Here is a 14,755-nt window from a genome sequence, read left to right on the forward strand (position 1 = left end):
TAGGCTTTCCCTCCCAGGAAACAGTACTCACTGTCAGGGCCAACATCACTTCTCTGTAGTTCCGGTTCCCGCTGAGCCGCTTCTTTAGAGCTCGAATGGCGTCCTTTGGCCTGGCAAAAGGACAGATAAACTATGATCCTCACAAGCCTCATGGGGCACTAGCCCAATGCTAACTAGTGTAGGATCAAGGCTGTTCACTTCAGCAAATGTAAATGTAAACCACTTGGGGGAGGGATGTCTACAAGAGGAAACAGGGATAATTACATCATGGCCTTTATGCAGCTGCAAAAAGAGAACAAAACTCTTTGTACATTTTTATAAACCAAACTCAAAAGACATATGCATAAGAATAAATAGAATCAAGTATAAAAATCACATGATTATCTCAATAGATGGAAAAAAGGGGGGCTGTGACAGAATTCAACATCTTTTCATGAAAACATCCTGAATAAACAAGAAATAGAGAGATCAAAGGTTGTATGTGTGATAAGTCTCTACACAATACCATACTGAACCAGAAAGCATTTCCTCTAAAATCAGTATTGAATCAGGATGCCTACCATCTGGAGTCATTCAGTATAGCACTTGGATTCTCAGACATCTACCTGCCTCTGCTTCCCAAGTGCTGAGACTAAAGGTGTGCCTGGCAAGGCTCAAGGGTTCTACAGATGAGCAATTTCTAACAGGAATGCAGATTTTGTAAATACAGCATTTTGGCAGCTATATGCTTGGATGGTATGGGCTAAAGAAAATAGGCAACTTAATGGCTAGAGAAGACTGATTTCCTGTCTGCAGGCTCGGCTTACCACAGTCACCCCAGACTGACAGGCTGCACCATCCCTCTATGACCTCTCTTTCATCTCCTCTTGAATTTCCGTGATGAGAAAAACAGGCACCACCCTGGACGACTGTGTCTTTCTGGCTGACACTATGTCAGCATGCCCAGATTGTGGGTGGAACCATCAGATAGCAGGCAGACTCTGGTTATGTTTAAGCTGAAAATCCTTTCCCAAGTGCTAGGCTTCAGGAAGTGCTACCTGAGAGTGAAAAGAAAAGCAATTCCTTCTGCTGATCTGAGGGGGAAGTGTCAGTCAGAGCAGAGCATCACAGTCGGGCTGGAAGAACCATAATATTTAAAACAATACCGAAGGCTGAAGGAACGTAATATTAAAGGCTGAAGGAACAACTGCTGAGTAAAGCCACCATTGGGCAGGCAGGCAGGATCAAAGGAGATATGGACTGTGTGAGAAGGCCAAGCCTAGGAGCTCTCAGTAGAGCTCTCTGGGTGGGGGCCCCACAGGGCAGCCCTTCAGGGCCTCAAGACCAGTCTCTGGCCACCCGCACCCTTCTCAGAATCCTGCAAGCCCTCCTGTCCGGCAGTGGGAAGCTCTTCACTGGCTCACAAACAATTGCAAGCAATGTCTCCAGTCACAGGTTTTCTCTTGAGCCCCCATCCCCACCCAGCAACCATCCTCTCTACTGCGTTTACTGGGTCTCCCATGTTACTGTAGGATAAAGGCTGTAAAATAAAGTCTCAGTTAGGAAGAGTCAAATAAAAATAGTCATAAAATTATCTAGATCATTGGCTCCTTGTCAGAGCCTCCTTAGTATCTGATTGTTCTACACTACACCCAGGGTGTGTGTGTGTGTGTGTGTGTGTGTGTGTGTGTGTGTGTGTGTGTATGTAGGTGTGTGTGTGTGTGTGTGTGTGTGTGTGTACACACGTGTGTTTATTCCTCTAATTTTTACTATAACTAACTCTGTGACATGGGCACTATTGGTAAGTCACTTATCTGTGATGAAACTGAGGCACAGGGAGATGGGTTGCAGAAGGTGAGTGGTGACACAGCTTCTAGCCCAGTTAGATGGCTCCAGGCTCCACATCCCTTAATCCACTCTACCATGCTTCTGTGCACCTGATGTACACACTGCTTTCCAGCCTGGAGGTTCCACCTCTCTCCCTGTCACCCACCTGTCTTGTCCTGCTAATATCCTGGTACCCTATAAGAGTCTACTGAAGTGTCATCTCCTTCAAAAGGGCTTTGCTGCTGACAGCGCCCAGGCTGAGAGTGACAGCACGTGCCTGTTTCTGTAGCTATATGCTGCTTTTCTTGCTGTTTCTTTGTCTCTGTCTCAACTCCTGTCATGCTGTGATAGGATTGTATTTACATGCTTGCATTTCTCATCAGACTGCCTTAGGGACTTCATTCATTCTTTACACACTTTAAAATATTTATTAAGAGCTGATTTTGGAGCTGAGATGCGGCTCCGTGGAGTGCCCTGGGTTTGATCCCTGGCACTGAATAAACCAGGTGTGATGGCGCACACCTGTAATCCCGGTGGTTAGCAGATAATGCAGGAGGCTCAGAAATTCAAGGTCATCCTTCTCTATATAGCAAGTTTGAGGTCAGCCTCTGATATATGAAACCTGCTCCCACAACACATACACAGAGAGACACAAGCTGATGATGTGTCAGCCGCACTGTGGCAGAGATAAAATGCTGAGTGTAACAGAGGGGATTCTTGCTCTCATGACAGAATGGTAGCTGTGGGACAGGACAGATACTAAGAGACATCACAAAGATGTGAAGCTCAAGTACAGCACCACATAGTACGGCAAGAGGGAAGGGGCCAGAGGAGTGAGATTTATGTTGAGATCTGGTAGCTGATGGGAACTACTTAGTGACAGGGAGACAGGCTCGGAGAAACACGAAGAAGAACATTCAGAAGACCTCAGCCAGGAGCAGGAGAGAAAGAGTTTTGTTTTCTTGTTCCCCGTGTGGGAGGGATTTCAGCAGACACATTACACAGAGGCAAACACAGCAACTCTTTAAGAATCACCACGCAGTCATCCCAACACACGTGAACAGGAGGTTAAGGCAGTAGAAAAACACAAGCAACCCTTTTTAGAGCAGTGACTGAGAAAGCAGGTCAGGTTACCCACGCTTTGAAAGGGACTTAAGTCGTTTAGATGGAAGAAGATCCCAGGGTTCTTGGATTTCTGCCCTCAATGCTTAAGATATCTGACTGGAGACAAAAAAATGTGGAGAATTCAAGGTGCTAAAAAAAAAAAAAAAAAAAAAAAAAGAGTGAGGCTAAAGAGCCTGAAGAAGGGCTGCAGAGGTGTGTGATCAAAGGTTTCATGGTAAGAACTTAATGCTCTGGAAGGCGTGCTAGTGACCAAGTCACTGGCTGGAACCAGCATCAGGAACTGATGGGAGCTGGGGGAAGAAGCAAGTGTGTTCTTCAGGGAAAGGGGCAGATGAGAGGCTGATCTCAGCCACACTTCCAGCCTGCTTCCTGATACTCCCTTGCCAAGTGACCCCAGACCACCTGTACCCACTTCTTATATTACCTTGAGGACAAGTCACACCATCCCAGAAGCCAAGCTCAAAGCCCTTCTAGAAGGCATCTCCGTGCTTCTCCTGTGGAGACAGCCATCATGGGCACAGGCTGAACCACGGGCCCCCAGCACCCCTAGGCAAGCCCCAGTGGGTGGGCCACACATTGACCTTAATCAGATCTAGATCTGTTCTCTGCCTGTTCCACCTCAGCACTAGCAGCTCCATCCTGTTGTTTGTAGGTCCAAACTTTGGTGTTATCCTTGGCATTTTCCTCGTATTCCACACCAGCAAATTCCATTAGCTTTAATTTCTGAATCTCACCAGAATCTAATGATACTTTTTGCATCCTTACTACCATTCTGGTCCAGATTACTGCCATCAGTTCACAACGGGGTGAGTGCAATAAACCCCTACTTGTTTACCTGCTCTGTCTTTGTCCTGCCCTGGCGAACCCATTCTGAACATGAGATGACCAAAATTAAAGCCAGACCATACCAGTTCATCTGCCCAGATCCCTCCAAGAGCTCCCTATAGGGCTCAGCCCACTTGACCAGCTTATGTGGTTTGTCTTGTTCACAGTTTACCTCCCTGCTCAAATCTGGCAGCTCTCCAAGAGGTAGAAAAGTGTCCTTCTCACTGCTGTGCCCTTCATGTTTACAACAACAGTGTCTGCAAACAGCAGGCGCTTTGTTAAGTCTCTGTCGAATGAACGCAGGACTGGCTTGAGGAGACTAGTAAGTAGATAAAGCCACCAGTCTACGAGCCAGGATGCCCGAGTCCCAACTGCTCCCCTTGACACTCTGGAGTTGAAAGGAACACAGGAAAAGTAAAGGGGGTGTTTATGGATAAACCTGCTAATCAGACTCGTCATATGTATAGACAGTGAAGATACAGAGGAGAGGACAGAGAGCTCAGTAACACCAAGAACTGACTAAAGCAATGCAGAAAGGCTAGAGGGCGCGGTGTACACTCAGTCTACCCACGCCAACCATGTTCAGATGCTCTGAGCCATGGTGCCCCTCCACCACTCCTTTATCTGACTGTGCTCTGGGCCTACTTCCAGGGTACCCTAGAAAGCAACCCACAGCACAGACAGCCCCTTTGTCTGCAACATGGAAGCAGGGTCTGAGGAGGGATGGGAAGAGGGAAACAATTAGTACAGGAAGTCAAGCAGCTCCATTTCTGCCCATGGTTCACAGCAGAGGATGGAGGGGCATCGCTTCTCTAACTGAGGCACTGCCATGGGGGTGTGAGGAGGATGGGGTGGTGAAAGACAGATTATTAATGCCAAAGCAAACAGACCGAGAACAGTAATAATTTGAAAAACAAACAAGCGCCAGAGTTGAACCCACGACACCGACAGGCTGTGCATGTACCCAAGCCGAGACGAGGCACTTCCCAGGAAACATACCCTTCTTCTGTCTCGTTGATGATGTCGCAGATCTCCATGTTCAGTGTCCAGTCCTCGCTCTGCAGGGAACCATCCGTTGCCTTCTCTGTGAAATCACAAAGAAACTGTTTTATATTTTTCCTGGAATATGGGGCTTTGGAAGGAAATAGAAAGAGGCCAGAACTACGGCTGGGGCTACTACCGTCACAAGAGAACATCAAGGAATGGTCAGCCTAAGGGACAAGGTTGACTCGTCTCCATATCTAAGAGGCCTGCAGATTTCAAAGCCAAGCGGCCAAGCTAGAGAGATGGAGAGATGGTGGTTAAGAGCACTGGCTGCTCTTCCAGAGAACCATCACCCACATGCTGGATCCCAATCATCTGTTACTCTAGTTCCAGAGAATCATGTCTGGGCATGAGGCATGAACATGGTACACAGACATATATGCAGGCAAAGCATAATGAAGTAATTGTTTTAAAAATAACTTTTCATATGCAAAAAAGATAATTGGTCCACCACTTACAAGTTAGTACTATAGCATACATCTCATCAGAAAAGCTAAATGGCTTAATCGGTGTAATTCCCTAGGAAGCAGGCTGGCACACAGATATCTGCTATCATAATCATGGCAAAGCATCTGCAGTGGTTAAAACCGCGCCCCAGAAGAGAAGAAGGGAAAACTCAGTGAACTGCAGGAGGTATGACATCATAGTTTAGATCTTATTCCCACCCTGCCTGACAAACATCTAAGGCTAAGAGCTTATTTGACCATCTCTGGTGTCACTGAGAGGTGGTGGAGCCTCCTAGAGAGGATTTGGGGAACTCTTTGCTTCCTAGATAATGGAGGGAGCTGTATGGCTCACCCACATATTTCCCACCAGCAGAGCCAACTGACCTTGAACTGACACCATTTCCTAATGACGTAAAGCTCACTAAATGAATCATATGGTGCTAAATCCCTGGCATATGACAACCTGCTGAGCATTTAATGGAGAAGAAAGGACAGTCCTGGCATAGGGGGGAAAAAAAGGTTCCTGGGGCTGGAGAAATGGTGGTTAAGAGCACTGGCTGCTCTTCCAGAGAACCATCACCCACATGCTGGATCCCAATCATCTGTTACTCCAGTTCCAGAGAATCATGTCTGGGCATGAGGCATGAACATGGTACACAGACATATATGCAGGCAAAGCATAATGAAGTAATTGTTTTAAAAATAACTTTTCATATGCAAAAAAGATAATTGTATGCTTTTCTTACACTATATTAACTCAATTTGTTAAAGATGTGAACACAGTGTTGAAAACTATAAAACTCTTAGAAGAAAGTAGGGAGAAAGTTCCATGACACATGATTTGACAATAATTTCACGAACCTAACACTAATGGCATAGGCAATCATTATGAGAAAATACAGACACTGGATAATCAAAATTAAAAGCCTTTGAGGCTCAGTGGCAGAGCTGAGTGGCAGGTAACTACCTTCCACAAGCCCTGGCTTTGCTCTCAGCACCACCAAACTCTGCCCACATCATACATTAAAGACACAAACAACAGAATAAAAAGGCAACCTATAGAATGGGAGAAAGCCTTTGAAAAATCATACATGTAACAAAATATAAATGTCCAGAATATAAAGGACCCTGAAACTCAACAACAAAACTATGTATCAAAATAAAATAATTGTTTTTAAAATGGCTTTCCCGGGCTGGAGGGGTAGCTCAGTGGTTAGAGCACTGGTTGCTCTTCCAGAGGTCCTGAGTTCAGTTCCCAGCAACCACATGGTGGCTCACAACCATCTGCAGTGGGATCCGATGCCCTCTTCTGGTGTGTCTGAAGAAAGCTACAGTGTACTAACATGCATATATATATAAATAAATCTTCAAAAAATGGCTTTTCATCGACAAAAAGTTTTCAACACTTGTGTTCACACCTTTAATAGATTTAGAGTTAATATAGTGTAAGAGCCCCATGATATACACATGAATGAGAGAGAAAGGGCACCAGACATGACGGTATTTGCCTATAACCCTAAGGAGGCTGAGGGGAGAGGATGACGAGTGTGAAGCCAGCTTGAGCTATAGAATCTCAAACAAAGAACAATAACAAAAGTGGAATAAAGACTCCTGGTTGGCACTTCTACCAAAAAGAAATATAAATTTATATTATTATATAGTATTACATAAATGATCATATAAGAGATATGTGATCAAAAGTATTTCCTTTAGGGAAATACAAATAAGAACTTCAATAAGCTAGCTATGATAAATACTGACAAAGACAAGACAAAAAGTATATGAATTAGAGGCTATCCTGGGCTGTATATATAGCTATCTTCGGATAGAGGTGTAGTTCAGTGGTAAAATGCTTGCTAACATCTGTGAAGCTCTGAGTGTAGTTCCTAGCATTATAATAATAACACCCCTCACAGTATGTATGCATCTGTACACATACACATTTAATTTTATTTTTTGTTTCTGAGTGCTTTGCCTGCATGTATGTATGTGTACCATATCTATGCAATGCCCGTGGAGGCCAGAAGAAGGCATCAGATCCCCTGAAACTACAGTTACAGATATTTGTTAGATGCTATGTGGGTGCTGGAAACTGAACTCTGATCCTTTGGAAGGGCATCCAGTGCTCTTAATAACCTCTGGGTCATCTCTCTATTAGCTATTATCCTAAAAACATAAGATAATAAGTGTTGGAAAAGACTGGAAAAACTGGAACCCTTCTCTATTGAGAATGTGAAACAGTACAGATGTTATAGAAACAGTATTGTGGATCCTCAAACAACTAAGCATAGAACCCACAACTTACGTTTGGGTATTTCCTGTCATAGAGGCATGTGTGTATTCATGCTCACAGCAGAACTGCCCGCAATGTTCTAAGGGTGAAAGGTGACTGCCCACCATAAGTTAATGGATACATACACAATGGACTCGTCAGCCTCACAAAGGAAGGGAATTCTGGTGCCTGCTGTATCAGTGAACCCTGAAGACAGTGTTCTGGGTGGACAAATGCTGTACAGCCCCACTTCTGTGAGGAATCTAGAGTAGTCACAGGAGTCACAAAGTAGGATTGCTAGGGACTGAGGAAGAATGGAAGCTGTGCTCAGGAAATACAGAGTTGTTTCGGGGATGGATGGTGGTGATAGTTGCACAACAATGGGAATATACTTAATGCTACAGTACTATATGCTCAAAAGTGGCTAGAGTAGGCTGAACAGTGATATCAGGAGCCTTTAATTCCAGCACTCAGGAGCCAGAAGCAGGCGGAGCTCTGTGAGTTCAAGACCAGCCTGATCTATATAGAGAGTTACAGGACAGCCAGGTCTACATGGAGAAACCCTGTCTTGAAAAACAAAACAAAGCAAAAAATCAAAATACAATAAAAATGGCTAGAATGATAATTTTTATTACGCACACAGAGAACAACTTTAAAAGAATCATCTACGTGGAGCAGTGGTGGCACACACCTTTAGCTCCAGCGCTCTGAAGGCAGAGGCAAGTGGATTTCTGAGTCTGAGGCCAGTCTGGTTTACAGAGCAAGTTCCAGGACAGCCAGTGTTATGCAGAGAAACCCTGTCTCAAAAACAGCAAAGCAAAGCAAAGCAAAACAAACAAACAAACAAACAAAAAGCATCAAGGGCTGGAGAAAGGGTTCAGAGCATATGGTACTTTGAACTAGGATGATCCCCATAGCGCATATATTTGAACGCTTAGTCACTGGGGTGGCACTATTTGAGAAGAATCAGGATTAGGATGTATGATCTTGTTGGAGAAGTGTGTCACTGGGAGTGGGCTTTTAGGTTTCAAAAGCCCATGCCAGCCAGGATCTCTCTCTTGGCCTGTGGATCAGAATGAAGATCTTTGCCATGGCCCCAGCAATATGTGAACCACCAAGCTGTACACCACTGGTAACAGACTAAACCTCCAGGGCTGTAAGCAAGCCCCTAGTTAAATGCTTTCTTTAGTAAGAGTTGACTTGGTCATGGCATTGCTACACAGCAACAGAACAGTAATGAAGACAGAACATTTGCTGTTCTTCCAGAGACCCAAGTTTGATCCCCAATACCCAGGTCAGGCAGCTCACAACTCCTACGTCGGATCCAACACCACCTTTTTCTGTCCTCCATGGGCATTTACACTCATACACACATTGATTCTCTCTCTCTCTCTCTCTCTCTCTCTCTCTCTCTCTCTCTCTCACACACACACACACACACACTTTAAATTGCCTAGAAAGGAAGAAAAAGTACAACTAGATCAATGAACTGGCTGGAAAGTGGGGGCTGACAAAAGGCTAAGCCATCCTTTTATTATTTACTGCAACAGGAAAGGACAGAGAAGTGAAGGCCACCGGGGTCTGTTGACAGGGAACATAACACTCAGAGAAGAAATGGGCTCAGAATCAGAACTAGACCCTGGGTCACTTGATGCCTCTTCTTTCTGGGCTGTGAGCCCCACAATGGCAAGGACTACATCTCTTACACCTTTTCCTAATGAAAGACCGGGAGTTAAACGGACTCCTTAGTAGGCAGACAGATGGGGAGGTGGGCCATGCCAAGGTAATAAAGATGGTGAATTTCCAAGATGGCCAGCTTCTCACCCTCCTGACTTGACATAAAAACCTGAGCTTTTATGTCTCACTAGCAGAACCCCTGTTGATAGACTGGCTCAACAAGTTCAAGGCCATATCAGGATATGTCACACAATTCGGGGCCCCATCAGGCCATGTCGCTCAACAATTGCAGACCAATCAACCATCCTATTTGTCTTCAAACTGACCAACCCTAAAGTAGGGGAGGAAAACTCTTCAGAAGCTTAAAAAAACAAAACAAAACCCAAAAAACCACACCAAGCCTCAAGAAGAGATTGGCCTTTGGCTCTCTGAGTCTCTCCTCTGTTGCAGAGGTCTTTTCTCTGCACTGCATGTCTGTTTCCTCACTGACAATAATTGCTGATTCTGCTTGCGGTGCTTGAGATTTCTCTGCTGCTATCTGTTGCATTTCAGGTCTTTCCTGCTTCTTAATTTTCTGGCAGAGAAAACAAACCCAAAGAAGATGCCTGGACTGTACCAATTCAAGACCCCCAGAGCCTGTAACATCACCGCATCACTTGGGAGTCATGCAACACATTTATGTCTGACGAAGGCCTAGGTTCAAGCTAGTAGTCCTCAGCATTGTTTACACACATGGCCTTTCTGAGGAATACTTACAATATGCATACCTAGAGATTCTGATCTGATTAAAGGAGGTACTAAGCCACCACTCTGGGAAGCCTCATGGTAATGCAGATGTGTGGCCAAAATTAAGGACTGCACCTTGTATGGTAGACTGCACCTTCTGCTCATGCTCTATAGACATGCAGTAAGAGGCAGACAGGGCGCTTTGAGTTTAGTCTTACTGCCCTGTATGTAGTCTGTCAATGTGGTAAGGAACATACACACCCTCCTGCAAAGCTCCTTAGGACTAGGGCACAGGTATCAACCCACCCAGTGTGTGGCATCTTCTGTTAGCACCCAGGCTGAACTATCAATGTGGGTGTCTTCATCATCTCTTTCTCCTTCCAAAATGGTGTGCAGCACATCTCAGGCTTTCGTCAAACTTGGCATTTGGACCACGTGGCTTAACTTTGCTTTCAAGTTGCGGACAGAACTGCACTGAAGTCTGCAGCCTGGTCAGAGGGTACTTTGTGAACCTTCTTCTGCCTCTGTTACCTTCCTTTTAAGGGAAGGGCATAGACGGGTTGTACAAGAGGATAGCCCATAAAGCAGGGCTAAGAAAGTAAAGTTTGTCTTCTTGGCTCTTCAATGGACATGGAACTTGTGCTGTGAACATTCACGAAGGATGTCAGGAAGATGAAGCATAGACAACAATGGTTGTGAGGAACACCTGCTGCATAGGGGCTACTGCTGCCTCACTGATAGTAACAATAATCCAAAAACTTCATCGCAGATTATTGACCCATTACCCAATGAGCTTTCTCCCCATCAAAACCCCATTTTCTTCTTTCTCCAGCTTGGCCTGTGGTACCCTGAATGTGATTTCTTTGTTCTGATAACTCTGGGCTACTGCCCACACTTGCTGACTGGGGAGATAATTTGGCTGTTTTCTTCTCTAGACTCACCAAAAGAATGTCACTGAACGCAAAATGCTAAACCAGTGCTCTTTTGCCTTTTAGTGCTGGCGCCTCTCAAGTCTGTATATTTAGCATCCAAGTGTAGACATGGCAGCCAAGAAACCAACCCACTGAAGCTCCTCTCGGCAGGCTGCCTGAGGACTGAGGCATTGGGAGGCTTGGGTAGGCAAGAAAACCATGCTCCAGAGAGTAGGGACACTTCTGTCAGGGTCAAGGCTTGAGGTGTTTCTGGCCCAACACCAGGCTGGAGGTAGTCTTTTCTGAGTGAAGCAAACGCTATGGCAGCAATGTTAGGATGATACGGTGGGATGTATATCTGATGGCTTTATTCTGCTTACTCTAGCTCCTGGCCATTAGCATAGCCTCAGGAAGTTCGACATTTCGCAACCAGGGTCACTGTTGTATAGTCTTTATCCATCCCAGCTCATGGCTGGCAGGAAGGATTTGCTACTGCTCCCTGGAGCACTGGCTTCTACCATTATACCAGGTTTTATTTTGGGATTTGACAATTTACGTGTCAAAAGAAATGAACTTTGCTCTCCTTTAGCCTGGAGACCAGGCTAAACAAGGGAGGCCTCAATCCAGAATCAATCAGATGCTCTGACAGCCCTGCTTCCCTCCTCTGGCTTCAGCAGGCGTGGCTCTCCAATGAGGCGAGAATAAGGTAGTACTCTTTTTGGGCTGGTTCCTTATAATCAAAGTGAGTATCATTTAGCTGGAAAACTCAAAACCCCAGTAATTGAAATAAACGTGCTGACCCCAAGAATAAGTTGCCATGCCTTTGAACCCCTTGCTGGCTCTATTAAAGGAAGGAAGGGCCGAGTATAAGGTTAATAGATTCTGTTGCTAAACCAAACTTAGAAATGACGTTTCATTGATTTAGTATCTATAAAGCCTCCCAAGTCTGTGTCCCTAGTGGCTTTACCAAAGGGCAGCCTTGGTGAGTATAGCCCAAGTTCTGTGAAGTACTGAAGTGCCCTGCCCAGGTGGCCTCTCTCCTGGCTGGGCTGCCTTGAAAGGTCAGAAGAACAGGCTCACAGTCAGGCCTCCTTGCTTCAAGATGAGCCTCCTGCTGAGACAGCTGCTGGAGCAAAGCCACAGAACCTCTTCTGTGTGTGACAGAGTGAGGTACTGAGATGCCTCTTCTGGGAAAGGACACCTTCAAGGAAGGGGTGTTCAGAGTCAGCCAGTGTGGCAGGAAGAGCAGGGACTAGTAGGTCAAATCATTTTGTGGTGAGGCTTTGTGAACTGATCTTATGTGCCTTTGCGGAGCCCTGGGCTGCAGACTACTCTGCTGTCCCAGAGCTACACCGGGGCAGAGACCTCTACCTCTTCAGAGCTTCGGGCCTCACTATCTTCTCTCCTAGCTCACATGATGGGGGCCTTGTACCATCCCTTCTGGTGCCATTTCTGTCTTTACCAGCTTGCTTCTTACCAGCTGCCCTCTTACAATGATCTGGTTTCCTTAATAGCCCCAAAGCTACTAGTTCCTGGACTTGAACTGTCTGTCTTTCTTACATACATGACATGGGAGGGGCAGGGTAGACAGGGCACCACAGGGGCCGATCTGGCTCTTAATCTTTCTGATGCTAAAGTTCTTCATCTACTCATCATCTTATATACAAGGATCCAACACTGCCTGCCTCTGTGCCAGCCACCCTGGTGCCCTCTGTGGACCCTGGTTAAGACCACCCCAAGCTCCTGTGTGGTTCTGCACTCATCAGAAGGGCAGAGTCCCACTATTGGTGAGTGACTCTGCTTTGTCTGGTGGGAAAGGGTCTATTGATACCACGTGTGATGTAAAAAAAAGATGAAAAGATGGAGATATTCTTTTGGGGGAAAAAAGTGATAACTAAAATAATTGCTCTTGGTAGCCCAGAGACTGTAGCTGTGCAAATGTATAGGAACTAGCTATATGTCCTTGAAGTATGCTTTCAATGCTTGTAAGCACAGGTTTCATTTGGATGTGTGAGTCCTAATGCTAGGTAAAACACAAGTGTCACTATGTAGGAAATAAGGATATGTCCCACTTATACAGAAGCCATTTGTCTATCATTTGTACGTGCCTTAGTTAGGTTTCTATTGCTGTGATAAAACAGTGTCCAAAGCACCTTGGGGAGGAAAGGGTTTATTTTAGCTTACACTTCCGGGCCACACGCCATCACTGAGGGAAGTCAGGACAGAAACTCAAGGCAGGAATTCGGAGGAAGGAACAGACACAGAAGCCATGAAAGAACACTGGTTATTAGCTTGCTCCCCTTGGCTTGCTCAGCCTGCTTTCTTATAGCCAGGGCCACCTGCCCGGGGGTGGAAGCATTCACAGTGACCTGGCAGGCCCTCATCAATCCTCAGTCAAGAAGATGCCTGATCCTATGGGTTCCCTCTCCTCAGATCACTCTAGTTTGTGTCAAGCACAGTATACGTATGGATTATTGAAACTTTTATGTAAAAGGTGGTCGATGGACCCTCTTTTATAAACGAAGGTAGAATGGTAGACTCTCAGATGAAGAACAGCACATTCAAACTTGGGTTTTGTTACCAGATGGGATAACATAGAGTAAATATCCAGGCCTTTGAAGCAGAACTGAGATCAATCATGTAATCCTGGCCTAGCAAATGTGAAGTAGAAGCTTGTGTTTAGATTTGCATTTCCCTGGTGACTGTGATCCTGAACATCTGTTCATGTAAACACACAGTTACCAGACATTTGTGCATCTTCTTTGGAGACCTGTCTATTAACATTCTTTGCCCATTTTTTAAATTGGGTAGTTTCGTTTTATTCTGTGGTTCAGTTTTGGAGTCTCTTTACATATTCTAAATATTAATTCATTATCTGACATAGTCCTTGAAAATATTTCCTCTAATTTTGTAGGTTAGCTCTTAATTCTCTTAAAAATATTCTCTAACACATAAAGGGGTTGTTTTCATCTTTTGAAAGAAGATCTCACTGTACAGCACAGGTTGGCGTAGAACTCAGGATCCCTACTCCTATTTGAACGCTAGGAGTATAAAACTGCACACACCACACTGTTACAGAACTGCACACACCACACTGTTATAGAACTGCACACACCACACTGTTATAGAACTTCACACACCACACTGTTACAGAACTGCACACACCACACTGTTATAGAACTGCACACACCACACTGTTATAGAACTGCACACACCACACTGTTATAGAACTGCACACACCACACTGTTACAGAACTGCACACACCACACTGTTATAGAACTGCACACACCACACTCAACTATAGAACTGCACACACCACACTGTTATAGAACTGCACACACCACACTCAGCTATAGAACTGCACACACCACACTCAGCTATAGAACTGCATACACCACACTGTTATAGAACTGCACACACCACACTCAACAGACACGTCATCTCCATAAGGTCACACTTATTTTTTTCTTTTGTTGTTTTTATTTTTTTGGTGTCACACCCAAGAAATTGTTAAATAAATATGATTTTTTTTCCTCCCCTTTTCTTCTAAGACTTACCGTTTAAGCATTTTTGCTTAGGAATTTGATCAATCTGGAGTTAATTTCCGTATATGGTATAAGATAAAGGCCCAACTTTATGATTATGGGTGTGTATTTATTTTTCCCAAAACCACTGGTAAAAATTATGATTCTTCCTCCACTAAAAGATTTTGGCACCTTGTTGAAAACATACTGAGCATATATGAGAGGCCTATTCCTGGGCTCCTTGCTTTACTCTGCTATTGGTCTATATCTCAGCCTTTAGGTCAGGACTATTCTGTTTTGATTATCTAGTTCACAGTAATTGTGAATCCAGGAAGTATGCATCTTCCAGCTTTGCTCTTCTCCGGGTTGTGTTGGCTATCTGCAGGTTCCCTCAGAGT

At 44.9% G+C, this 14,755-nt stretch overlaps 1 protein-coding gene across 6 annotated transcripts in view; it reads right to left on the reverse strand.

The window, feature by feature from the left end:
- TOM1L2 (target of myb1 like 2 membrane trafficking protein) overlaps positions 1–14,755 on the reverse strand; it is a gene marked incomplete at its 3' end in the record, with an annotated part of 125,519 nt that overhangs the window by 47,693 nt on the left and 63,071 nt on the right. For all 6 annotated transcript variants that reach the window (XR_013975183.1, XM_080923585.1, XM_080923584.1 and 3 more), the window contains exons 2-3: positions 4,756–4,840; positions 32–110 (exon numbers count right to left, since the gene is read on the reverse strand). Coding sequence is in view for 5 of the 6 variants with exons in the window: in XM_080923585.1 (XP_080779711.1) it covers positions 32–110; positions 4,756–4,840 (164 nt within the window). The remainder of the gene's footprint in view (positions 1–31; positions 111–4,755; positions 4,841–14,755) is intronic.

This window comes from Micromys minutus, assembly GCF_963924665.1.
Source record: "Micromys minutus genome assembly, chromosome: 10".
NCBI lineage: Eukaryota > Metazoa > Chordata > Mammalia > Rodentia > Muridae > Micromys > Micromys minutus.